We start from the raw sequence: 27,678 nt of genomic DNA, 5'->3' as shown, positions 1-27,678 counted from the left end.
TGGTGTCTTTTGTACAGTGCTGGTAAAGCTTTATATGGTGATTTAACAACAACAGAGTCTGTAATCACCAGGACAGATATTTTTAATATACTTAGTGGTATATGGCACATCCTTGTAGTGTAACTGTTCACATATCTATAAGATTTCCTATGCCTTTTTTCTACATAGCTGAGTTCAGAAGATAGCAAGGTAAAGAAAACAGCTACACCTAGGCAGAAATGTGATCTAGATGAAGTTTACATTTAGTTCATGGCCCCACCCCTCATGAGATATCCAGTGCCTTAATTTATTCCTTGTATGCCCCAACCCCTCAAACAATGTTACCTGGGAACTGTGGTTATGTACTAAAATTATTCCTTCTCCCACTTTGACAAGAAAAAAAGAAAAGAAAACTACTATTTAAGTATCAGCTATTTGTCAGGAAGACATCTGAAATGAATTTATATCAATATTTTCACAGACAAGATTCAGAAACTAAGAGACAGATGTTTCCATAAGACATTCCAGGAAGAATTTGGCTGAAAATTCTGATGGTCAGCATGTCACTAGTTTCTACCAATCATTATACATTTATCTAAGTTATCATCTATATTATTCAGCTTTTTTTCAAGTTCAAAATTATCTAATCATGCAGTAAGAATCTTAATGTTAACTTTACACAATACATAAATTCTTTCAAAACTATGCAGATGAAAATTTAAAAAAGCAAATCATGTTTTAAATATATTAAAAAATAGTATTTAAAAGAAGCTTCTAGGGACTTTTGTAAATCCAAAAAGTCTCCTGTAATATGAATAGTTATCCCTGATTTATCTTTTCAGTAAGGGTCTTAAACAACTCTGGTAGAAAAGGTAGTTAAACACTCCAAAAATTAACTACTGAGGGTATAGGAATAGAAATGGGCTGGGAGACTTACAAAAGAAAGCTATTTGACATGTAAAAAGGAATTTCTACATTATACAAAAAAACAACTACAACAACAAAAAACAACTAATCTCAACAAATAAAAGGAAATACTGTACATTTTCTACTTATGAGATAAACAATGACCTAATACCCAACACAAGGAGTGAAAAAAAAGAAAAGAGACCCACAGACCAATTTCAGTATGTTTTCTAATTTTTAAAGTTTTAAAAGTTGGAAATATCCTTACTCTACAATGGCTAAAATGCTCTTAAACACCCTAATGCTTATAAATAAAATACACAATTACATCCAAAATTTCTAATTTCAGTTGGCTAGTGCTCTATACACAGGTGATTTTTAAGTCTGTTTAAAATCTGTGAAGACACGCCAAAGTAAATCTAACTATGCTACCAATGTTCCCAAGTTTTTAATTTAGCAACAATTACTAAATGAAGAACTTATTAAAGTGCTACACAACAGTACTTGCTTTTCCCTAGTTTCTGTAATGATATGGTGTCAAGTTTTTATACTTGCTACTTTAAGGAAAAGGAAACTCACAGACTTTTCAAAATGGCTTATTTTATTCATAGACTATGGCCAATTTCACAGTATTGGAATGAATAATCAAATACCTGCAGAGAAGAGAGTTCAAAGTAAGTGTAGGAGGTCAAAAGACTGTTCTAAAACGATGCAGCAAGCCAAAAACAAAGGAATATTGAATCTCAGTGCTCCAGAGACAGACAGGCTTCTTCTTCAAGAAGCAGTGCTGCAAATGGACCAGACCAGGATATTCTGGGGTGATATACATCAGAATCAGAGAATGTGAGTGACAAAAGGCATCACAAAGCTCTTTTTGCTAATCTCCATATTTTATGGATGAGATAACTAAAGTATAGAAAGGTAAGGTGGCTTGCCCAAGGTCATGTAGCTAATTAGTAACTCAGCTGGAATTAAATTCCAAATCAAGCATTCTTCCCACTCTAAGATAGTTTTGTGCAGTAGGCCTCTGCTGAAGTGTTTCTAATGTGATGTGCTTGGATGCATAAAAGCTGACGATTATATAACACTTTAAGGTTTCCATACTTTGGATACACGGGCACATTGACTAGAGGTGGAAGGGCCTATCTAGTGCAGCCTTCCCTATTTTACCATAATTTATTCATTTGGTGACTATCCACTTTGTTTTCAGTTCTGCTGTAAGAAAAGTGCTGCTATAAATATTTTGGTACATATGGATCCTTTCCCCCTCATCTGACCTATCTTTGGTTTTTTGTTTGTTTATTTGTTTTTCAAAGCAGTCATTATCCTCATCCTCCTCTTTTTCAGGTATTCTTGACAATAGATTCGTCAACACTTTGAAAACTGCACTGCCTTTATCATGGACCACCTCTGTTTATAATGGGTCTAGTCTAGGGACTCTTCCCATATTAGTGCCTTGTGTAGTACATTGGGGATTGTAATGCACAAATGCAATTGTGCCATAGTCAGTAAAAGAGAAAAGATTTTGTTTTAAAAAAAATCCTTATTATCGTCCATCTTTTGCTTTTTACTATCCTTCTAGTTTTATCTATCAGTATACGTGTTTATGTATCTATACATCTTCTACAGACAGTTTTCTTTCATTCAATTGATATTTTAAAATATACAATACTATATGCATTACAACTGCATAATCATTCATTTTAGTGTTTTCTTTCTGAATATGTAATACACAGCAATACAAGTTTAAAATCCATATACACATATAAACAATATCCATTAATATATAAATATGACATATGTGATATATAAAATTGTATAATTATATATTATATAATATATAAAAAAGAAAAACTAAATATTGTGTATGCTACAATTCACTTTTTCAATTAAATGGAGATAAAAATCATTTATGCCCTGCTAAAACAATAAAAGTCATATATCTCTAATCCACACTCATTCTGTAAATTGTTTACCCTGGTAATATGCTTGATATATACATACATATATGTGTATGTATACACACACACACACATATACAATTTCAAACAAAATGAGTAATAATTAAGACAATGATAAAAAAGCGCTTGATCTGATAAACAAAATGTTTTCTTCAAGGCTCTCCTCTAATAAGGTATTTCCTATACATTTGTGCATATATATTACACACACATTTAATATATGCATAAACACTCTATACATACATATATCATCTCTGATAGAACCACATATACACACATGGTGTACAGGCCCATTATTTTAACATATGTATACACACAAATATATGGCTCCATCAAAGATACCTTATCATCTGTTGTTAAACAGAGATAACTTTGATGTATAAAAATGGGAGACATATGTTCACCAAAGGTGTTTAGCACTTTTATGATGCCTGTCCTGTGTGGGATCCAAATGGAAGAGGGATTCCCCATAGACTAGACATGTTGAATTTAAGATGTCCACAGGATAGCCCATATATCAGATGTGCAAAAGGCAACTGGAGTTGAGAGTCCCGAGCTTAGGAGAAAGCTTAGGGTTGGATAAGTAGATCTAGGAATCATCAGCTCAGGTGACATTGCTATGTGGTTGTAAATCATGTGATACTATTGTTTCTGAACAATTAAGGTTATATAACATCCAATGAGTAATGGAGAGTTATCCAATGTTTGATTGTTCATTTGAGTAGGAAACTCATAGCATGGAAATTCTTTCTCTTTCTGGCATTTTTCTACCCTCTTCAGTGCAGATAAGCAACTCCCTTATTTGAGGATGGTCTGAAACATATACCACAGCTACTCATTTTCCACATCCAACATACACCTGTTGTATTTATTTGTGCCTCCACATTATTATGTCAGGGCTGGAGAAGTCAGATCCCAGTCTGTATCAAAAATGACACATTTTTCATCAATTCACCTAGTAAACAATTTGCCAACAGAAGTCATCCAAATCCAGACAATTCCCACCAGCCCCTATACTAATGCAACTAGCATGTTAATATGCATGATCCAGAATACAATACCAAATGATAGTTCTCCCACTGTTCCTCTCCCTTTCCCAGTTTCAAAAGCAGTTCAATAACCCCAATTTACTTCTTTGGCAAACTCCATTGCCCTATGGATAAAACTGTCTGAATTATTGTGCTTTTGACTGTCCCATTTAAAAGTTCTATAGAATAAATACTCTAGTTTCTCCTCCACAATTCAATTGGGAGCTCTATCCCATCTCTAGATTCTTTACACTCCACTGAATCCCTGCCAGTGACACAGACTCTACTCTCTTGTGCATATAGCTCACATTTATAAGATAGTTCACTATACAAATTCATGGCCTTGCCCTTTTTTCTATGCTATTTAATCTCAGAAGGCTCCCAACGTATTACTAAATCTATAGTTAAATTTGCTTTGCAACATCTAATTCCTAGGCTATCTCAGCACCTTGCTTTGCAATCTAATAAATTTGTAGTCTCTGTTACCCAGGAAGGGTTTCTCACATACTTCCTCTTTTCCTTGAGAGAATTTTAGAGAACATTGCTTAGGTTCTCTCTCTCAATGAAGGATCCACAGAACTGCATCTTGCAGGACTAAAGTGATCCATTCTTCTTAGGACATCCTGCATGCCTAACTTTCCTTAAGGTACTAATCTTTCATCCCTTTTCAATAAGGCTTTGCGGAGTTTAAGTCAAGAAGCTCATTATGTGTTATGTGTTTCTAGCTCATTATAAAAATGAGCTTATGTATGCTTATAGCCCTGACAATCCTCCTGTAATGCCTAGTGTTCTTCTTGTAACAGCTGATGGTTGTCGGTGGGTATCTGATTATATAAACTGTCCTGAATTCCTCATTACATTCTTATTCCTCTTCCTTCTCAGTGAAGTTATATCTTTCAACAGCTCACTTTAATAGCTTACTTTCTTGTTCTAGGTAGCTTATTGTTCTGTGTAACCTTTCCAGGTCTTGATCTCTTCTTTCAAATTTCCTCCTTTTCAATTATCTGCAAATATCCCTATGACTTACTCTTAACGTTTTCCAAAGCAATCATTGTACATCAAAAGCTTTCCTCTGATTATTCAATTTGTAAAGACTTAAACAGTCACCAAATAGATGTAATTAATTACCTTATATTTATTCCTGTCACTCCTGGGGTACAATATTCTCTTCCCAAGGACAAGGATCACATCCTACATAGCAAATGTTTCAAGACAGACCATGATTTTCTCTTTTACTCCATCTGAAATTCTGATCCCTAGGTCTTACTGCTTGGCATGACTGACCCCCAATTAAATGCTTGCTCAAGCCTTTTTATAAGAGAGTTTAGCAACTTACCAAGCCTCCAAGCTCTTCCTACATCTACCACCTAATCAGCTCCCAGATGATCCAATAAAGATGTATCCTGAACAACGCCAAGATACTACATTCTACCATCTCCAATTCCATTCTCCCTATATTCCCCATAAAACGTTCCCAGGTTTCAGAATAACTCAGAGCAAAAGTGCATTCAAGTACTTTAATGAAAGTACATAAGTTCAGATAAAAGATACAAGAAATGGACTTGGTGTGGATACATAATCTGAATCAACCTTAGCATGCAAACACATTTTCACACAAACACACAAAGCCATATTTCACTCTCTTCCCAGTTCCATAATGGTGATGCCTTGAGCACTAGATTTAGGGAATGATGACGATGATAATGATAACAATAATAATACCAGTATTTCTACAGTGCTTTAAGGTTTGCAAAGCATTTTACTTATATTACCTCATATGATCCTCACAACACCTATTTGCTATTATTATCCCCATTTTACAGATGAAGAAACTGAGGTAGGCAGAGATTAAATGACTTGTCCATGGTCACACAGACATTGAGAGTCATCAAACTGACAAAAGGTTCATGACAAAAAAAGACTAAGAAGCCCTGCTCTAGGGAATTTATGGAAAGGCATGGATAAGAATGGTACCGGGTCATAAATCATGCTAGAATCTGAAACCAATAGAGGAAATGACACCAACAAAATCATTGCTCCACCAAACACAGCAACTTGGAATCCTATATAAAACACATTTACTTCTATATTACTACCCCCAAGGCCATTATTTATAACTTTTATCTAAAGTTATGTAGGTTCATTAAAGTAGTTTTAAGAAAATGTGAAGGGGCAGCTAGGTAGCACAGTGAATAGAGCACTGACCCTGGATTCAGGAGGACCTGAGTTCAAATCTGGTCTCATACCAGATACTTGACACTTATTAGCTGTGTGACCCTGGGCAAGTCAGTTAACCCCAACTGCCTCACAAAAAAAAAAAAAACCAGAAGAAATAAAATATGAATCATCCCAAGATAAAACCTTATGAGACAGAAATATAGTCACCATTCACAATTATCATACACATGATGGAATTTTATTAAAAGCAGAAAAAAAATCACCTATAAACATTAATGACAAAATCTCACTGTGTTCACGCTTTTCTTACATACTTGTATTTATTTTTCAAATATTCAGAATACAAGAAAGGTCTTGACTGACACCTTGTGGTCAAAATAGTTTATATTATGAAATGAAAGTATTTACCATCATCTTCAATATCATCATCTGTTAACCACCATGGTATAGAATTTGTCTTCTTCAAATCTCTTTTTCTATGATGTCTGTATGTCTTCTTTGAGTTTCCAAATGAATCATCTGAAAGAGACTGAAACAACAGGGTATGTTTAAAAAAAAAAAATTATACTCCATCACTATTTTTTAGTCTTAGTGGATAGAGCGCTGAATCTGTAGTCAAGAAGGGTCTCTATACTGCTTCTGACACTAACCTTGTGACCTTGACTTAACCTCTTATTTGCCTCAGGCAACACCTAAAACTTTAGCTAAATCACTGAAAGGTTATTATCTGCTCTGGTGTTCCTCCAAGAAATCGTCACTTCTTCAAGTATTCTATTTATATCTATATTTACAGAAAGAACGCTAAATTGTTAGTTCATTCAATTGTTAATTGAAAATCGCTCCATTAATTGAAAAATATTCAAAATCTTCCTGTACTCTAAAATACAAGCATAACATACCATATCATTAAATGGCTGCATTCTTAACTCAAGCTATCATAATTAATGTTTTCAGATTATTGTTTTTAATTATAATAAAAGAACATTTTAAAATACAAGTTTGTAGTTTGGGCATTATGAAAATGAGAAAAGTTAAAAATGCGTAAAAACTTAGCAAAGATGATTTACTTTAACCGGGTTATAGACAAACATCTAAGCCAATTACAGTTTGATGAAAAATATTACTAGAAAGGTGAATCCTAAATGTGTTCATAGGTAATGCTGAAAATTACATTACTGAGGGGAAAACAGATAGATATTAATGAAAGATATACATTAGGATTTAGTGCAGATATATTTTTAGGTACTCTATTTGAGACACATGTATATGTAAGCAAGTTATAGATCTATTAAACCCCTATTATAACTGGGAATTGAACTAATAGCTATAGCAAGAACAATTAGCAAATAATCAATTAATTAGTTCTCCTTTGACATTTTTATTGTAAAAAACACTTGTTATTATGCATTTCTAATAGCAAATGCCTCCATTATCAGTATCAAAGCATACAACCTCTTATTTATGCTCAAATTCTTTTTGAGATATGTTAGGCATACTTATAAAATTCAAACATTATTAATCACTTGTGGAATTTGAGGACATTCAGGTCAGGAGGAAAAAAAATCTTAGCTAAACTGCTCCTTGGATAAATGAACAAAAGTCTGCAAATGGGAATGCTTGAAGCTTTTGTTATGTTAGATAAGTGATAAAAAGTGACAAGAAGAGGAAAAAGGATCCTTGGCCACAGTTGGCCCAGGTATAAACATAGTCTTCTTTAACATTATTTTCTCGCAAATATAAGTGCAAACAGAGGTCCTTGAAGTAAAAGGGTAGGTAGATTCTCTGTTTCTAGGGTAGCAGCCATCCACTACGACAAAAGTAACAAACTTGAGGTAGTCGTATTCACAGAACATGAATATAAAGAAACTTGAGGTGTAAATCACCAAGAAATTCTGCAGTTAAACTTTAGAACTACCACAACAAAGAACAAAGTTTGTGCTTGCTGTCCAAGGCCCTAAGACACACCACCATTTCCTATATCATGGCTGGGCTTTCAGAGGTTTCCAAACCACAACTCCACTAGGCCCTATTCATGCTTGCCACAAGACTGGCCCTGGGGATACATCAGCTCTTGCTGTTTGGCTTGAAACATACCATGTGCTGTTTTAGTTTTCTGGATACCTCCCTAGGTCACAGCAGCCCAGCCTGCCACAAGGCTGACAGTTGAAGGCCTTTGTTGTTGTCGTTTAGTGGTTCAGTCACATCCATCTCTTCATGACCGTGTGGACCCTGGCACGGCTGTCCGCGAGATTTCTTGGTAAAGATACTGGAGTGGTTTGCCATTTCCTTCTCCAGTGAATTAAGGGAAACAGAGGTTAAGTGATTTGCCCAGGGTTGTGCAGCTAGTAAGTGTCTGAGCCTTAATTTGAACTCAGGTTTTCCTGATTCCAGGCCAAACAATTTAATATGCTGATCCACTTAGTTGCCTCCAGTTGAGGGCCTACTTGAACTTTCTAATCACCTGCCTATATCTATATCCATGGACCTCTCTTCATCTGCTGATAATCTATGTGGACCCATAGTCCAATGGTTATACTCTCACCCCTCCTACTCTCCTTATCTGAATGAACCTCAGATTTGTGAATAATCTCTCAATCCTAGCCCAGCTGTCTGTGCCCTCATTTCCGCCACCTCAGTCCTATCCTGCAATATCCCCTTCCAGAATCTCCCTATACCACCATCACAAAGCAACTTTGCCTTGGAGGAACACAGAGTCCAAATTTATCTCTTGATCCATATCGTGGTGGCCATCATCCGCCACTGCCCAGAACATTCTCCCTCTTTTCCTAATGAGTTTAATACATAACTTGCAGCCTACCTCACCCACCTCCACTCCTACCCACAAACTATGATCTTTATCATAATAATGATGATAATTAGCTAGCACTTATATAGTGTTTTAAGTTGTGTAAAACACTTTAAATATGTTACACCATTTGATAGACAGAACAACCCCCTGAGGTGGGTGCTTTACTGTCTCCATTTTATAGAGAGTTTGGTTGAAAGTTGAAAGTGATTTGCCCAGAGACCCACAACCAGTATGGGTCAGAGACAGGGCCTGCACCTAGGTCTTCCTGGCTGAGAGGCTAACTCTCTGTCCATTTAAGCCACAACACCTCATATTCCCTCAAACATCTTAACTTAATTCTCAGTTCCTTGCACTATTCAACTCCTGACTTACTCCTTTCACAAGCAGTGAAGTCAAAACATATAACCTCTTATTTATGCTCAGCTATGCATACACTCTTGATGTAGCATCACCCACAAGTAGTCCAACTTCTATGTTCAAGAACTCTGAAATTCCTGTCTAATTATAATCTTTTATCTTCTTAGCTCCCCCTACCCCTTACTCCTAATAAATCTAATTCTTCTTCCTCACCACAACCTCCAATCCCCACAACTTTCAGTACTTTCCTAAGTCACTACCCCTACTCTGGTTACATTCTCCTTCCTTCCCAAACTTGAACCTTTGGTGAACCAGTTCAAATCTACAATATCTTCTACTATCCTCTAGTCTCAATTTATTACTGACCAAGCCTTGCTAAATCCTCACCCTGAAAGACTGCATCTGTCTTCCTCCTTAGGTCCTATTCACTCACTATTGAATGAGGTGGAGGAAGCCAGAAAGACCCTACAGACTAGGTACAAATTTGTTATCTTAACATAATCTTTATTGCCTTTAGTGCAGGCAGACAATCTCAACTCCCAGTAATGGATTTTCCATCCCACTTACCATAGGGAGCATTCCAAACCTCTATCATCTCAAGCCTCTCACAACACTCACTCCCTCCTTCCACACTCTGAAGTCCTCATTTGGTACTTCATTGAAACAACGGAGGCCATTCACCAAGTGCTCCATCTTCTCCTCTTTTACTTATTTCACCATCCTTCTGATATCATCCAGAACCATCTCCTCCTTCACCCAAGCTGCTAATGAAGAGTGGTCCTTCTCCTTAACAAATCCAACCCTTCTACATGTACTTTCGATGCCAGATCTTCCCATTTTCTCTAAAAGAATGCACTACAATCATTTCCTCAATATAATTTTTAATCTCTATGTATTGGTTCTTCCCCTGATGCCCCAGAACTCTTCCAAGTCTTCCCAATCATTAAAAAAACCCTCTAATTTAAATCTACCATGGCCACTAGCTACTGTCCTATATTTCTCATCTCCTCAACTCTCCTTCTCCTTTCACTCTCATCTAAACTCTCTGTAATTTGGTTTCCAATGTCATTATTCAACTGAAAATATTCTTTCTAAAGTTACCAATGACATCTTAATTGATAAATGTAACGATCTTTTCTCAATCCTTATCCTTCTTGAGCTCGTGGTAGCCTTTGACGTTGTTGATCACCTTATCCTAGATATTCTCTTCCCTTTGGATGTGAGTGACACTGCTACTTCCTGGTCCTCCTCTCTCACCGTTTCTTTCCAGCTCACTTTGCTGGTTCTTCATTTGTGTAATCCATGAACATGACCCAAAGCTCTGTCCTGGTTTTATTTCTCACTTCATAATCCCATTGGCTCCCATAGGTTCAATGATTATCTCTATGCAGATGCCACTAAGATCTATATATTCAGCTCAAGTCTCTCTCCTGAGCTTCAGTCCTATTTGCACATTGCTTTTGGGGCATCTTAAGCTGAATGTCCCACAGGAATCTCAAACTCAAAACATTTTTTTCAGAACTCTTTATCTTTCACTATATATCTACCACTCTTTCTTATTATTTGAGTCTAGTCATCCAACCATTCCAGAATCTACCTAGTTACATTACTATCTGATCTACATCTCTTCATGTTCTCCCCAAGAATAATATGAAATATTTTATTAAAAGCTTTGCTAAAATCTAGGTACACTACATTCACAGTATTCTCTTATCTTCTACTTTAATGATCCCAACAAAAGAAGCAATGAAATTAGTCTGATCTTTATGAAGTCACGCTGGCTCTTTATAATCACTGATTCCCTTTCTGGGTATTTACCAATCATCTTTTTAATGATTTATTCTACAATTTTGCTAGGAATTAAAGTCAATCTCACTGGACTATAGTGTGCGATTCTCTTTTCTTCCCTTTTGGAAAATCAGAATAACATCTTTTCTTTTCCAATCCTATGGTACCTCTCCTATTTTTCATGACCTTTAAATGCCACTGACAGTGGCTCAGCAATCCCATCTGCCAGTTCCTTCAGTACTTGAGGATGGAAATCATCTGTGCCAGGTGACCTGAATTCACTAAGGATAGCTAAGAGCCCTCTTACTAGCTCCTGACTTATCTTTGACACGTCAACATCCTGTTACATATTTTCTTTTTTATAATTTCTAATGCAAAAGGTCATTCTTGTTAGCTGATAAAAAAGCAAAAAGAGAACTGAGCAATTCTGCCTTCACTCTGTTGTTAGTCATATGATAAATGGTGTCTGCAAAGTAGCAGGATAATAAATCAATAAATGTCATCAGCATGTTTATATTGTACTAACAAAAATCAGCAAGAAATGAAAAGTGGAATATCATTACAAATTATGACAAAATGGATTATAACAAACAGGAAATAACTTATAAAGAAGTATGTAAGATTTGTTCAAATGTAATAAAAGCATCTTAACAGAAATAAAAAGAAATTTAAATAACTGAAAAGATAGCCACTGCTCAAGGTTACATCTTGCCTGCATACTAAAAATCACAATATAACTTCTCAAATAATTTACATATATAATACCACACCAATCAAACTGCCTAGGAAACACTTTATAGAATAACTAAGTTCACTTCAAAAAAACAAAAGATCCATAACGTCAAGGAAAATGAGAAAAAGATGACTAAACACACAGTATTACCATACCTCAAACTATACTATAAAGCAGCAGTCATCAAAGCTGCTTTATACTAGTCAAAAATCAGAAAAGCAAATCAGATGAGCAGACTAGACAAGCAGGAAACAAAAGCAGTCAAAAACAGTAGTCCAGTACTTGATAAACCTCAAAACACAAATTAGTGGAGAAAACATTCCCTTTTTGGTAAGAGCTGCAGGGAAAACTGAAAAGCAGCCTGGCAGAAATTGGTTTTGGAGCAACATCTTATGCCATAATAAGCTACAAATGGAAATAACAACCACAACAAAAATAATAATAACTAGCACTTATATAGCACTTTAAGATTTGTAAAGTGCTCATTTTATCCTCATAACAACCTCTTAAGAGCCCCTAGCAGCTATTATATTCACCCCCATTTTATAGATAAGAAAACTGAAGCAAATAGAGGTTAAGTGACTTGCCCTGGGTCAAAGCTAATAATTCTAAGAGGCCAAATTTGAATTCAAATTTCTCTGACTCCAGTTTCAACTTTGTCCATTGTGACACCTAGCTGCCTCTGTATATGACCTCAATATAAAAGTTCACATCATTAAAAAAAAAATACAATCAGGTACCTGTCAAAACTATGGCTAGTAGAATTCTTAACCAAATAATGGAGGATCTCCTCTCCTAAAAGACCAAAATACATAATTTTTCATGAATGAATCAATGACAATTTTAAAAAAATGAAGGACAGGCATATTGGCATCAAATATCACTCACTAATAAATGCTTGCTACTCAAGATATAAAAGGAAATTACATACCATCAAGGACCACTACCAAATAGATAAGTGATCAAAGGATGTGAACAGTTTCCCAAATAAGAAAACTATAAATGACCACATGAAAACATGCAGCAAATCACTGTTAAAGAGAAGTACATATTAAAACAACTCTGAGATTATAATCTTAAACCTTGCAAATTGACAAAACTGACCCCTCAAAATGGAGAATTGTCAGTAGTGGGAAGGATGTAGGAAGACAGCTCCCATGGACTCAAATGTTACTTCTATCTACTTACTCATCCAGTACTAATTTCTTTTCTGATCTTCAGACACACATCTCCCAATTGTCTATTGGAACATGTTGAAATGGATGTCCCATAGACATCTTAAACTCAACATATCCAAGACTAAGTTCATAATCTTTCCCCCTAAACTCTCCTAGTTACTAAGCTAAGAACCTAGGGATGATCTTTGACTCCTCACTCTCTCTCACCACCTATACCTAACTGTTGCCAAGGCCTATTAATTTTAACTCTTTAACATCTCTTGTATACATCCCCTTCTCTCCTCCGACACTATCATCATCCTGATGCATGCCCTCATCACCTCAGGCCTGGACCATTGAAACAGCCTTCTGGTGGTTCCCCTTGACACAAGTATCTTCCCATTGCAGTCCATCCTCCATTCAGATATCAAAGTGATCTTCCTAAAGTGTAGTTCTGACCATGTCACCCAGTAGGCTCCAGTGGTTCCTCACCACCTCTAGAACAAAATATAAAATTCTCTGTCTGGTATTCAAAACCTTTCATAACCTAACTTTCCCTACCCCCACGTCATTTCCAGTCTTCTTATATTGTCACACTCCAAGGATTTTCCCTGCAATCCCCATCCCTGGAATTCCCTCCCTCCTCATCTCTGCTTCCTGGCTTTCCTGATTTCCTTCAAGTTTCAGCTAAAATCTTGGTTTCTAAAAGAAGCCTTTCCCAATCCCTTTAATTCCAGTACCTTCCTTCTGATGTGATTTCCTATTTAGCTTGTATATCAATTGTTTATATGTAGTTGTCCGAATGCTTTTCCCCCATTAGACTGTGAGTTCCTTGCAAGCAGGATCTTCTGTCTTTCTTTGTATACCTAGTACTTAGCACAGTACCCCGCAAATGGAGGTCGCTTAATAAAATGTTTATTGAGTGACAACAGAAAAAAACTAGAAAAGCCACATTTTTTTCTACACAAGAACAATTTTAAAGTAATAACATAAGTATTGACTGACCACTAATTACTCATTTGTATGTAATAGTTTTCAAAGTAATGACAAAATTCGGTGTAATAATTTAAAAGCTTTGGGTTCAAAGCCAGGCTGTATTTACTACCTATGTTATTTACAAAGTAGGCATATAGTAAATGATAACTTGGATATTTACATAATGCTATTTTCCATAAAAGGTGCTGAGACATATTTAATAAATGTATTTTTTCTGCATATGTATAATTTTTAAAAATTAGTAATCACCCTTTAAAAAGTGAGAGAAACAGTTTCCAACTGTAGGTCTACCAAATAGCTATCTGACTATGGAAAATTACTCTAGGGGCTCAGTTTCTTTATCTGTTAATAAATGATCTCTAAGGTCTCTTCTAATGTTAATATTTTTGTGTAATCAATAGAAGTAAAAAAGCCTTAATGACAACATTTCTGAAGCTCATCTTCAATTATATATCCTGCCTTTCCTTCTCTTAATGCTTCTGTCACCATCTTTTTGGGAGATTACTGTCCCTACCAATGGAGGCTTCAACATTATGCTATCCATTCTTTTGTCACTGTAAATGTCTATGCCCCAAATTGATGTAAATTAAACAGGATTCAAACTAGCACAATTATCTTTATTTCTCTACCCTCCCTAGTGGTCAAACTGGTAGGAACCTGTAACCATCATCCAGAGAAACAGCTTTTGTGAAGTTATAATTTAACAACTATCCCTTCAGATGCTGCAGCCTCAGCTACCTCAAAAGTCTCAGCTCCTGAAGTCCCAGAAAAGAAAGTTCTCACCACCAAGGTCCCCAGCACTGTGAAATGTTTAACATCAGAAACAAACAATCTCCTCGAAGTGGGGTAGGACTTACATCATCCCTAGAGAACGTACGTGTGTGTGTGTGTGTGTGTGTGTGTGTGTGTGTGTGTGTGTGTGTTGGGAGAAAAGGGGAAGAACAGGGATAATAAGAGGGAGGTCAATTTTATGGCCAATCAATTGTGTCCATGAGAATATTTTAGAGCAGTGGCATAATACTCAAGTAGAAATGGAGGCCACTTGAGAGGATGCCCATCAATTGGGGAATGGCTGAACAAGTTGTGGTATATCAATGTAATGGAATATTATTGTGCTATAAGAAATGTTGAACAGGCTGACTTCAGAAAAACCTGGAAAGACCTGTATGGTCTGATGCTGAGTGAAATAAGTAGAACCAGAAGAACATTGTATACACAGTAACAGCCACATTGTTCAATGACTAATATTAATAGACTTTATCCTTCTCAGCAATGGAAGGATCTAAGACATCTCCAAAAGCCTCATGTTGGAAAATGCTATCCACATCCAAAGAAAGAACTATGGAGTCTGAATGCAGATCGAATCATACTATTTGCTATTTTTTTTTCTTCTGTTGTGTTTTGTTTCCTCTTTCTCGTGGTTCCTCCTATTGGTTCTAATTCTTACTTACAACATCACTAATGTGAAAATATGTTTAATAGGAATACATATGTATAGCCTATATCAGATTGCGCACCGTTGTGGGGAAGGAGAAGGAGAAAAATTTAAAACTCAGAAGCTTATGGAAGTGATTGTTGATAATTCAAAATAAATTAATTAAAAATTAAAAAAAAAAAAGAAATGGAGGCCACTAAACCATTTATACATAAGGATCCCTGTGGGCTGCATGCTGATCTGGTTTTAAAATGGAATGTTATCTATGTTTTATTTTTTTTTAGTTATTTCATTAACTATTTGCCAATTACATGTAAAAAAAGTATGCTTCAATCTGGGTTATCACCCTTTTAAGTTTTATCTGCATTATTAACATTTTCCCCATTACTTTCTTAAGTCTAGATAATTAGCAAAACAATGCATCAAGTTTCTATTTGTAACATTTGTTGATGATTTACAATGCGTAAATGCTCACACTGAAAATTTAACCATCAGGTGGTGAAGTGGATAGAGTGCTGGACCTGGAGTCAGGAAGATTCATTTTCCTGAGTTCAAATCTGGCCTCTGAAACTTACTAGCTGTGTGACCATGGGCAAGTCACTTAACCCTATTTGCTTCAGTTTTCTCATCTGTAAAATGAGACAGAGAAGGAAATGGCAAACCACTCCAGTATCTCTGCCAAGAAAACCCCAATGGGATCACTAAGAGTAATCCAATGACTGAACAACAACAAAATTTATTTTGTTAAATATTTCCCAATTACATTTTAATCTAGTTTGGGCTGCACTTGGTAGTGCTGTAGGCTTGTGGGGCATGAGTTTGACACCTCTATTTTTAGAGTAAACAAACTTTTCTTTCATCTGCTAAACATACCCAGATTTATAAGCATCCTCCAGACTGAAGTGTAAAAAGATTAATTCAATAATCCTAGACTTACTCATCTAATTTTTGGTAATATTTACCAGTGAGTTCATCATTTTCATATGAAAAATTTGAGAGCTAATCAAAGTTATTTAGAACAGACTTAATTTTTTTAAAATTTTACTTAATTTATTTATAGTTTTCAATAATAACTTCCATAAGCTTTTGAGGGTTTTTTTTTTTTGGCTAGGCAATGGGGTTAAGTGACTTGCCCAGGGTCACACAGCTAGTTAGTGTTACATGTCTGAGGCCAAATTTGAACTCAGGTCCTCCTGAATCCAGGACTGGTGCTCTATCTACTGTGCCATCTAGCTGCTTTTTTTTTTTAAGGCAATTGGGGTTCAGTGACTTGCCCAGGGTCACACAGCTAGTATGTGTCAAGTGTCTGGTCTGAGGCTGGATTTGAACTCAGGTCTTCCTGACTCTAAGACCAGTGCTTTATCCATTGCACCACTTAGCTGCCCCTTCGCTTTTGAGTTTTAAATTTTCTGCCCTTCCCTCTCCAAGATGGTGTGCAATCTGATATAGGCTCTACATATACACTCCTATTAAACATATTTTCACATTAGTCATGTTGTAAAGAAGAATTAGAACCAATAGAAGGAATCACAAGAAAGAAGAAACAAAACAGAAGAAAAAAAGAGCAAACAGTATACTTCCATCTGCATTCAAACTTCATAGTTCTTTCCCTGAATGTAGACAGCATTTTCCATTGTGAGACTTTTGGAGATGTCTTAGACTCTTGCACTGCTGAGAAGAGCTAAGTCTATCAAAGTTAGCCATCTCACATTGTGGCTGTTACGTTGTACAACATTCTCCTGGTTCTGCTCACATAACTCTGCATCAGTTCATATGTCTTTTCAAGTCTTTCTGAAATCATCCTGCTTGTCATTACATATAGCACAATAGTATTCCATCATAACCATATACCACAACTTGTTCAGCCATTCCCCAACTCAATTTCAAATTCTTTGCCACCACAGAAAGAGCTGCTATAAATATTTTTGTACATGTGAGTCCTTTTCCCATTTGTATGAACTCTTTGGGAGATAGCCCTAGAAGTATTACTGCTGGGTCAAAAGGTATACACATTTTTATAGCCCTTTAGGCACAGCAGAACTGACTTTAAAACATATGTATGGAGCTACAACAACATACACTTATATGTGTGTGAAAATATGTATATTATCAGTCAATCAATAACTCACTTATATGCATTTAAGAATTTGTTAAATCTGATGCACAAATGTAGATTTCCAAATACAAATATCTAGTGGAGATATATACCCATAAAGACTTCTCCTAAGTGACTTGACTATTTTGTCATATAATCATAAAAAAATGCACCCAAGTTCTAAGTTTCAACAGATGACACTGATACTCCAAGAACAAAGGTTTTTCTTAATTAAAAAAAAAATAAACTAGACTTTCTAAAATTCTATATTTTAAAGCAAGGGTTCCAGACCTAAGGCCAAGAGGGCCATGGACAGATTTCAGAAGTACTCTGAACTTGGATGGGGGAAAAAAATTAAACTTTTATTTCAATATAATTGGTTTCCTTTTATATATCTTATTTTATTCATTTAAAAATATTCTGATAAGGGGTCTGTAAGCTTCATAGACTGCCAAAGGTCAAGAATCCCTGCTTTAAAGTAAAGTAGTTGGAATAAAAGAAACAAATATTATTTTCAAAATATGGCTAATTATCTTTACTTAAAAAAAGTTTTTGGACTTAACAATATTTTCCAAATACAAGATAACGCCATATGAGAAGGCAGTATTTAAGTATCAGTTAGAACTCTAACACACAGTCCCTTCCACCCTACCCCACTCCATAGAAACAGAAAGGATGTATTTTCAAACCTATGAGAAGAAGCCCAGTCAGTCCCATGAAGGTATCATCCTGAAGAAGAGACAAGAGGCTATTTGTACCAGGCAGGTCAAACTACTACTACTACTAGTCTGACTACTTCAGACTATGGTGGAGGCATCTCAGAACCCTGAACCAAGAGCTCTGAGAACAGCATTCCCAGAGTACCGGACCTGCTTCAAGTCTAAGCCCTATAGCCATCCTCAAAACAAGCAACCCATGTGTAGGAGGGGTTGACCACTCTTACCAATATTAATACTAACCATGGACCAACAGCTAGAGATGGGTAGGTTAAGTCCAAGAGCTCCAAGAACAGCATTCTCTACTGGGGTGTGGAACCTGTGGGTTCAAGGCCACATGTGGCCTTCTAGATCCTTGGGTGTGGCATTTTGACTGAGTCCAAGTTTTACAGAACAAATCCTCTATTGAGGGTATTTGTTCTGTGAAGTTTGGATTCAGTCAAAGGGCCACACCCAAGGACCTAGAGGGACACGTGGTCTCAAGTCTGCAGGTTCTGCACCTCTGTGCCTAGAAGACCACAGGTCAAGCTTGCAGTCTGGTACCTATTGCCATTATCCAGGTAAACAACCTTTGTGGAGATATGACCTGGTAACTGCCCTCGAAGGTGCTGCAGCCTCAGTTACCTCAGCAGTTATACAGAAAGTTCTTGTGACCAAAGTCCTTGGCACTACCAAATGGTTCAACATCAGAAATGAACATGATATTATCAATGGAAATTACATTAAAAAAGGTACTTTGTTTTCTGCTTTAACATCACAACTTAAGGATCACTGAGCCTCTCCTTCTGACTTGTAGCTGAAATCTCCTCCTATATATGTTGGTCATTAAGTTAATTAACGAATTAAAGATTTGATACTTCTGTCAATCTGGTTCATACTTCCAAGTTTTTAAGACTAGTTGTGTCAGATATTCCTGAAGAAAGGCTTGCCCATCCAGTTTGATGGATAAGGTGGCCATTTACATTAGAATTTCCAAAAAAATCCAAACAATTTTCTTCTTGACTATGACAGAAAAAGTACCTTTTGGAGTCATAAGAAACTGGCTTCTAATCTCAGACTTTGCTACTTACTATCAGTGTAACCTTGAATGAGTCATTTAATTCTGGGCTTCAATTTCTTCAACTATAAAATGAGGCTATTAAAATAGGTGGTTTTTTTTTCTCTTCCAACTCTAAAGTCTATGGTGTCAGTTTGAATATTCTAGAGGCCAGAGAGTAATTACTTAGGAGTGTTAATCTGGGGAAACAGAGCTAGAGCTTCCCTGGATTAAGTGGAACTTTGGGGAAGATTCCCATGAAAACATAGGAGAACTAAAGTACACAAATACAGTTATGAGATGGGTCTTCTTTAGAAGTTTTTGGTAACCTTCTCATTTGTTCCCAGTGCCACTGTGAAACCACAGAGAACATCTGTGAATGCTCTCCTCTCTTCCTATTCTTAGTAATCTTTGTTAGATTATCAATAATCTCCCACTCCTTAGCAAGGTACCTCCCAAAACTATGCCCCAGACGATTTCTTTCTATACTCTCCCTTGATGATGTCACTTATTTCTACAGGTTCAATTATCATCTCTATCCAGATTACTTCACAATCCATACATACAACCAGTCCTAATTTCTCTTTTACATAACAGTCCCATATCTCTCTCTGTCCCCTGCCTTAGCACGTCTTAAAGTGAACTCATCTGTGTCCAGAAAATCTTGCTTACTCTAAATTTTCCTATTTCTGCTTTGTGCACCATAATCTTCCCAGATTTGCAACCTTTAAAGACATGCTTCACATTCTTCCCTTGCCCTGAATCTCCTACATCCCATCAGTCCTTAAGTCCTAGCAATTCTACCTTTACAACAGTTAGTGTCTCTGTCCTTATTCTCCATTCACACAAGCCATTACCTCATTCAAGTCCCTATCACTGATCAACTGGAGAACAGCAACAGCCTCCTAATGAGTTTCCCTACTCCCATTCTCTCACCTCTACATCCTTCCATCTTTCACAAAGCACCCACAATTATCTTCCTAAGGCATAGATCTGACCATATTACTTCCAGGCTCAAAAACTTTCAGTGGCTGCCAAATCATCATTGCTTCTAAGACAAAATACAAATTTCTTAGCTGATTATGGCTTTCTATAATCTGGATTCAACCTGTCTTTCTGGCTATACTTCACATTCCAGACGTAAGGAAATTCCACCGTTCAAACAAACTACGCTGCTAGCTGTTCCCCAAAACTAAACATTCCATCTCTCTCCTCTGTATCTATGTCCGGAATATGTTCTTTCCTCTTCTCCATCTTTCAGTATCCTTATCTTCCATTAAGGTGTAGCTCAGCTGGCACTTTCCTGTATGAAACCTTCCTTAATCTTTTCCAGTTATTACTACTCACTCTTCCTCACATTCTCCTACTTTGTCTTCTCTCTCTTTTGCCCTCTTCACCCTCTACTTGGTATTATTCCTATCTGTATACATGTTACATTCTTATGGTATAATGTCCTAACTAAAATCCCATCTTTTACAGGAAGCTTTTCACAACTCCTCTTAATTCCAATATCTTCCCTCTGTCAATTATTTCTTGTTTATCCTGTATATAACTTACTTTGTATATTTTTTTGCATGGTGTCTCCTCCACTAGATTGTAAGCTCCCTGAGGGCTGGAACTGTCTTCTGCCTCTTTTTGTATCCCTAGCACTTAGCACAGTGCCTGATACATAGTAGACAGTTAAATGTTTATGGATTATAGTATAGTATCTTTTCTGATGGGGAATGCTTTTTATTTATTTATTTTGGTGAGGCAGCTGGGGTTAAGTGACTTGCCCAGGGTCACACAGCAAGTAAGTGTCAAGTGTCTGGTCTGAGGTCACATTTGAACTCAGGTCCTCCTGACTCCAAGCCTGGTGTTCTATCCACTGCACCACCTAGCTGCTCCAGGGGAATGCTTTTTGTCCTTGTTTCTCTAGTGCCTAATAGTGCCTTACACTAGTGCCTTAGTAGTCAACAACTCAACAAATATTTATTAAATATCTAATATGTACCAGTCATGTGCCACATGCTGACATACAAAAAAAAAAAGTCCCTGCTATCAAGAAGCTTAGTCTAATGGAGCAGGCAAGACAGGAACAGCTATATATACACAAGGTACATACATGTGACACATACACACACATATGGTAAAATGTAGAGAATCTCAGAAAAATTAAATTAAGGAGGACTGCGAAAGGCTTATTGCTGGAAGCTAGGAGGCAGGGATAAGGAGGGAGAAATTTTTAGGCATGGGGGACAGTCAGCGAAAATGCAGGGAATAGAGATATGCAGTGTCTTGTCCAAGGAATAGCAAAGAGGCCAGTGATAATGGATGGAAAAGCAAATGGAGGGGAATAAGGATAAGAAGACTGAAAAAAAAGGAAGAGGCCAGAGTATGAAGGGCTTTAAAAACCAAACAGTGGATTTTACATTTGATCACAAAGGTAATAGGGATGTGGTACCTCAGAGTTGTTTTGATTTGCATTTCTCTAATCAATAATGATTTAGAGCATTTTTTCATATGACTATAGATGGCTTTAATTTCTTCATCTGAGAACTGCTTGTTCATATCCTTTGACCATTTATCAATTGGGGAATGGCTTGTGTTCTCATAAATTTGTCTTAATTCTCTATATATTTTAGAAATGACATCTTTATCAGAAAGACTGGTTGTAAAAGTTTTTTCCCAATTTTCTACCTTCCTTCTAATCTTAGTTGCATTGGCTTTGTTTGTGCAAAAACTTTTCAATTTAATGTAATCAAAATTATCCATTTTGCTTTTCATAATGTTCTCTATCTCCTCTTTGGTCAACATGACAAAACAGGAAAATGATAAATGTTGGAGAGGATGTGGGAAAATTGGAACACTAATACATTGTTGGTGGAGTTGTGAAATGATCCAACCATTCTGGAGAACAATTTGGAACTATGCCCAAAGGGCTACAAAAATGTGCATACCCTTTGATCCAGCAATAGCACTTCTAGGGCTATATCCCAAAGAGATCAAACAAATGGGAAAAGGGCCCACATGTACAAAAATATTCATAGCAGCTCTTTTTGTGGTGGCAAAGAATTGGAAATTGAGAGGATGCCCATCAATTGGGGAATGGCTGAGCAAGTTGTGGTATATGAATGTAATGGAATACTATTGTTCTATAAGAAATGATGAACAGGCTGACTTCAGAAAAACCTGGGAAGACTTATATGGTCTGATGCTGAGTGAAGTGAGCAGAACACAGAGGACTTTGTCTACAATTGTAGCCACGTTATGCAATGACTAAGAATGTTAAACTGAACCCTTCTCAGCATTACGAGGATCTAAGACATCTCCAGAGGCCTCGGGATGGAAAATGCTGTCCACATCCAAAGAAAGAACTATGGCAGTCAAATTGCTCTCACTTAATTTTACCTTAAGTTGAATTTTGTTTCATCTTTCTGATGGTTCCTCTTATTGGTTTTAATTTTTACTTACAACTTCACTAATGTGAAAATATGTTTAATGGGTATGTAAATATAAAGCCTATGTCAGATTGTGTGCCGTCTTGGGGAGGGTGGGGGGGCAGGAAAAGGGAGAAAAAAAATTTTCAACTCAAAAGCATAAGGAAAAAAAAAATTAAAAAAAATAAATAAAATTTAAAAAAACAGAGGTAATGGGAGCCACTGGAGTTTACTGAATAGGGAATGACATGGTCAGACCTATCATTAAGGACAATCATTTTGACAGCTGAGTAGAGGATGAACTGGAGTGGGAAGAGTCTTGAAGCACAGAGACCAACCAAAAGACTGTTGTAATAGTACAAGCCGGTGGTTGTATAGGAGGAAAGAGGGGGTAAAATCAGTAAGAGAAATTATAAAGGCAGAAATGATAGGACTTGACAAATGATTATATGTGGCAGGGTGAGAAAATGAGAAGTCAAGGATAACATCTAGGTTGGGAGCCTGGGAGAGTGAGAGGATGGTGCCCTCAACAGTAATATGGATGTCTGGAAGGGGGAAGGTTGGCGGGGCGGGGGGAAGATAATGAATTCAGTTTTGGATACACTGAATTTAAAGTATCTATGGGACATCTGGTTCAGGATGTCCAATAGACAGTTGGGAGATGAGAAACTGATAGGTGGTCAGGAGAGAGGTTAAGGGTAGCTAAACAGATGTGAGAGTTCTCTGAACAAAGATAACTGAACCCACAGAAGGCAAAAGAAGCCCAGGACAGAGTAGTAGTGGATACTCACAGTTAGTGGGCATAGCCTGGATGACTATCTAGCAAAGAAGAATGAGAAGGCATAGTATGACATGTAAGCTTGGAAATCATGCTTTACTTTTCCCTCACCCTTAATCCCCTATATCCAATCAGTTCCTAAGTCCTAGCAATTTTACCTTCACAACATCTGTCCTTTTCTTTCCACTCACATAGCCATCATCCCATTTGGGAATTCTGAATCAATAATTCAGTGAGCTATGGAGGGGTAGGGTGGGTTGCCATACCTGGAGGTCAATCAATAAGCTTCCGTAATAAATTTTAAGACAAATAAAGGATTAATACAGAGCCTAGGGCAGAGGCATGATGGTCATTAAAGGTGAATTCCACACAGAATTCTCTGCTTCTCCAACCAGTAAGCTTGCTGGTCTGCTAGGCATGGCTCTTCCCACCAAAGTTTGATGTACTAGTGATAATGACTGGGATTTACTTATTAATTTACATTCATTATTTCATTTAGACCCCTACAACAACCCTGTGAAATGTTGTAGGAGGAGTACCAGGACAAAGCACTGTCATGAAAACCTCCAAAACAGAGTATCAAGGAGATGAGGGTGATTAGCAGTGTCAAAGGAGCAGAGAGGTCAAGAAGGGTGAGGTTTAAGAACTTTAGTAAATGTTAGCTGAATCAAATTAAAGTTAGTAGATGTTAACTGATTCAAAACACAAAATTATTCATGTCAATGGATTTAAACTTGTATTTATCATGTTCTCAAATATTGTTAAAAACCAAAGTTACAGAATACAGTCAAATAATTATTACAGATGGAAGGAGCATTAAAGAAAACCTCATCCAACCTCTCACTGATGGGATTTTCCCAAGGCTAAAGAACGATAACAAGGACCCAAGTCTTCTGACTATTAGTCCGGAGTTCTTTGTACATCAAAAGATGGTGACTAGCTGGTTAGGAAGCATATTTAATCAAATTCAAGACATAATTGTTCAGGTACTGAGTTAAGCATTACACAAAGGACAGAGGAGAGGAGAGGAATATAAAAAGAAGACAGTCCCTTTCCTCAATTAGACTATGTTCTCTAGCTTATCAGCCTTGTAAAAACACAAACTTACCTCTTTCATAAATTGTTCAAACTCTTCATCTAGCTGTTCCTTCGAATATTGATGAGCCATAATCAGCAGGTAGTTTTCAACTCCCAAAGCAAATATTCACAAATTATTTACACAAATGGAAACACTAAATGAAAAAAGACAAACAGCTTTTGAGGCATTTTATATTTCTGAAAGCATACAATGACAAATTTTGTCATTAACATATTTACAAAGTGACTAAAGACAAAAAATTCAGTGCCATTCTCTTACAACTTTACCTTATATTCAAATATTGACCATTCAATGCAATTCAAACAGCAATCAACACAGAATTTTCCGAGCTAACTGTTTGGGAAATAGTTTCCAACAGTTTACTTTTCTTATACTCTCTCTAGCTTTTACTTCATTATCCAGAATTTATTTCACATCTGAAACACTTAATTTTTAAACATCAGTCATTAAAATACTTTCTCAATTTATACACATAAGTAGTGGGGAGGAAAAAAAGAAACTGGAAAAGGCAAATTAATAAAGAAAGCCTCCCTTAAATATGCAAAGATCTTTTTTTAAGAGCTATAATTTATATAGATACAAGGTCCTTTTACTAATGTATATAAGAAAGAAACACCTTTAAGCTACCACATCTCTCCTAAACTTTTTAAGACACAGCAAGGCTTCACTTGACAGACTGTTAGGATATTGGGAAGCATCAAAATACAGATATATAAAATTTATTGCTAAGTCCCTCTATGTGTGCTTCTTTTCATTCATTCAAGTCTTTATTTTGGGACTTAATATGTTTAAAGCATAGCAGCACACATCAGTGGCGAAAATAGAAAACTATCTTACACAGGGATAGTAAGTATATACATATAATCATATAAAATAATATTATACATAGTAATAATATTCTAACTTTTTAAAAATGACATAATGATAGCTAACAGGGGGTCTGTTGCTTTTACTCTTCTTCGGGTCAATTAATCACTCACTATCACATAAATAATTGAAGAAATATAGCGACACCTAGATACCTAAGATCTACAGAGGAATCATCAATGATGACTTGTTCTGATTTCCTATCCTATGACTGGACTTCAAAGACTTAAAAGCCCTTCCAGCCTCTAGATTCAAAAGATGCCCAACTGGGCATTCAGGATAGGAAAGGAGGGAAGAGCTCTAACCTTCATTAAGTTCAGGAAGAAGACACCTCAGCAAAGCAATCCAATAAATTACTACTGATCACCTTCTAGGGATTTTATACATGAAGGCACTCAAAACACAGAGTTCAACATACATACTTTCAGTTGCCTGTTCTTGACAAGCCTCATATGTGCCACTCTCCTACACACTATGGATCTTATGCAGTCTTTGACACACACACATAGACACAGTTACCTACATGCACTCAGTCTCACACTCTCATGCCCTCTCATACGCACAAGGGATCTCATATACTCCTATCTCATACACCCACAACTGTTACCTACACACACTCAGCTGCACACTCATATGCACTCCTACATACACTGGATCTCACTCTTACACACACACCCCTACCTGTTACCCACACACATTTTGTTACAAATTCATATGCACTCGCTGTCTCTTGCTCACACTCACACACACACACAGTTACCTAAATGCACTCAGTCTCACACTCACATGCCCTCTCATACACACACTGGATCTCATGTACTACTCTCTCTCTCATACATGTACAACTGTTACCTACACACTGTTGCACACTCATACGCACTCCTCCATACACTGGATCTCACTCTCTTTCACACACTCACACACACACACCTGTTAACAGGCACACATTCAGTTACATACTCACACACACTGGCGTTCTCTCTCTCTCTCTCTCACACACACACACACACACACACACACACACACACACACACACACACACACTCACTCACTCTTAGGCTCCTGTACTCCGGCCGCGGGACAACGGGCCCGGCTGCTCCTCAGCATGGAGGGGGGCAGCCTCACACCCACGGCCCCACTCTGCTCGCTGCAGTCGGGCCTGCTTAGGGACTCGCCGGCGTTTCCTGGATGCGGGCGTACGAAGAGCCAAGTTCTGGGACCGGAGCCTGAGGCGCAGCCCAGGGCAAGGGAACGGGACGCCGGAGGCTCCAGACACCTAGGGCCTCGGAAAAGGGCAGGGTTAGGTTCACAAACTGCGAAGGACAAAGCAGGCCTGGACGCCCCTCTGCAGCTCCAGGAGCCACTCAAAACCGGTACCCAACAGTAACTAAGGGAACCGACCGCCGCCACGAAACTCTTGGGGATCAGCTGACCAAACACTGGGTTACAGTCACATGACTCACGAGCCAACCACCACCGCTCACCCCTGCGCGCGCTTGTAATGGGCCGGTTCACAGACACCCAGGGGAAGGAGGTGACCTTTGAACCCAAGCGGAGTTTGGCCTGGTAGGAGAAGGACTTGAGAAACTTTGAAGCAGTAACTCAGTGGGCTATGGAGGGGTAGGGTGGGTTCCGGCGGCCGCGGGTCAACCAATAAGGCTCTGGGCTTTCTTAATAAACTGGGAGACAATGAAGGAGTTAATATAGAATCTACGACAGAGGCATGATGGTCTTGATGGGCGAATCCCGCCGCCTCATGGGATATGTAGTTCTCAGCCTCTCCAAACCGAGAGCATATACGGGTCTCCTAGAAGTGGATCTTCCCACCGAAGTTTGATGTGCTAGTGATAGTAACTGGGATTTACGTAGCAATTCACATTATTTCTTCTGGCCCCCTAAAACAATCTGTAAAGTAGATACTACAGATTTAAGCCTATAGATCTTATTGATAAAGGTCATTCAATAGTCCACATGCATTTATAAAACGCTTACTACTAATGTGCCAGGTACTGTGCTTAGTGCTAGAGATACAGAGGAAAACAAAAACAGTACTTGCGCTCAAGGAGCTGAGAGTCTGATAGGGAGACCACATCAAACAACTATGTTATGAAAGCTAGATATACACAAACATATGTGTGCATGCATGTGCGTGTATGTGTATATATTCACATGTTAATATACTGGTAGATGTAGTCCTGTATATAAAATATAACATGTGTATTAAATATGTATATGAGAGATACACATATAGATACATTTTAATACATACATTATGTTTACGATATAACACTATATAAATACACATGTATACATGCTGAATATATACATATATGTACATATA

At 37.2% G+C, this 27,678-nt stretch overlaps 1 protein-coding gene across 3 annotated transcripts in view; it reads right to left on the bottom strand.

The window, feature by feature from the left end:
- Positions 1–26,913, bottom strand: part of CEP162 (centrosomal protein 162) — a 106,594-nt gene extending 79,681 nt beyond the window's left edge. The window contains exons 1-3 of one of the 3 annotated variants that reach the window (XM_020969919.2): positions 26,390–26,913; positions 24,480–24,603; positions 6,461–6,581 (exon numbers count right to left, since the gene is read on the bottom strand). In XM_020969919.2, coding sequence (XP_020825578.1) covers positions 6,461–6,581; positions 24,480–24,539 — 181 coding nt within the window. In that variant the 5' untranslated portion in view covers positions 24,540–24,603; positions 26,390–26,913. Of the gene's footprint in view, positions 1–6,460; positions 6,582–8,146; positions 8,342–24,479; positions 24,604–26,389 lie in introns of those variants that run through there. The other 2 variants (XM_020969920.2, XM_020969921.2) reach the window with 2 other exon arrangements.
- Positions 26,914–27,678: the final 765 nt, after the last annotated feature.

This window comes from Phascolarctos cinereus, unplaced genomic scaffold, assembly GCF_003287225.1.
Source record: "Phascolarctos cinereus isolate Bilbo 61053 unplaced genomic scaffold, phaCin_HiC Scaffold_5;HRSCAF=322, whole genome shotgun sequence".
NCBI lineage: Eukaryota > Metazoa > Chordata > Mammalia > Diprotodontia > Phascolarctidae > Phascolarctos > Phascolarctos cinereus.
This window is presented reverse-complemented; position numbering and strand designations above follow the sequence as displayed.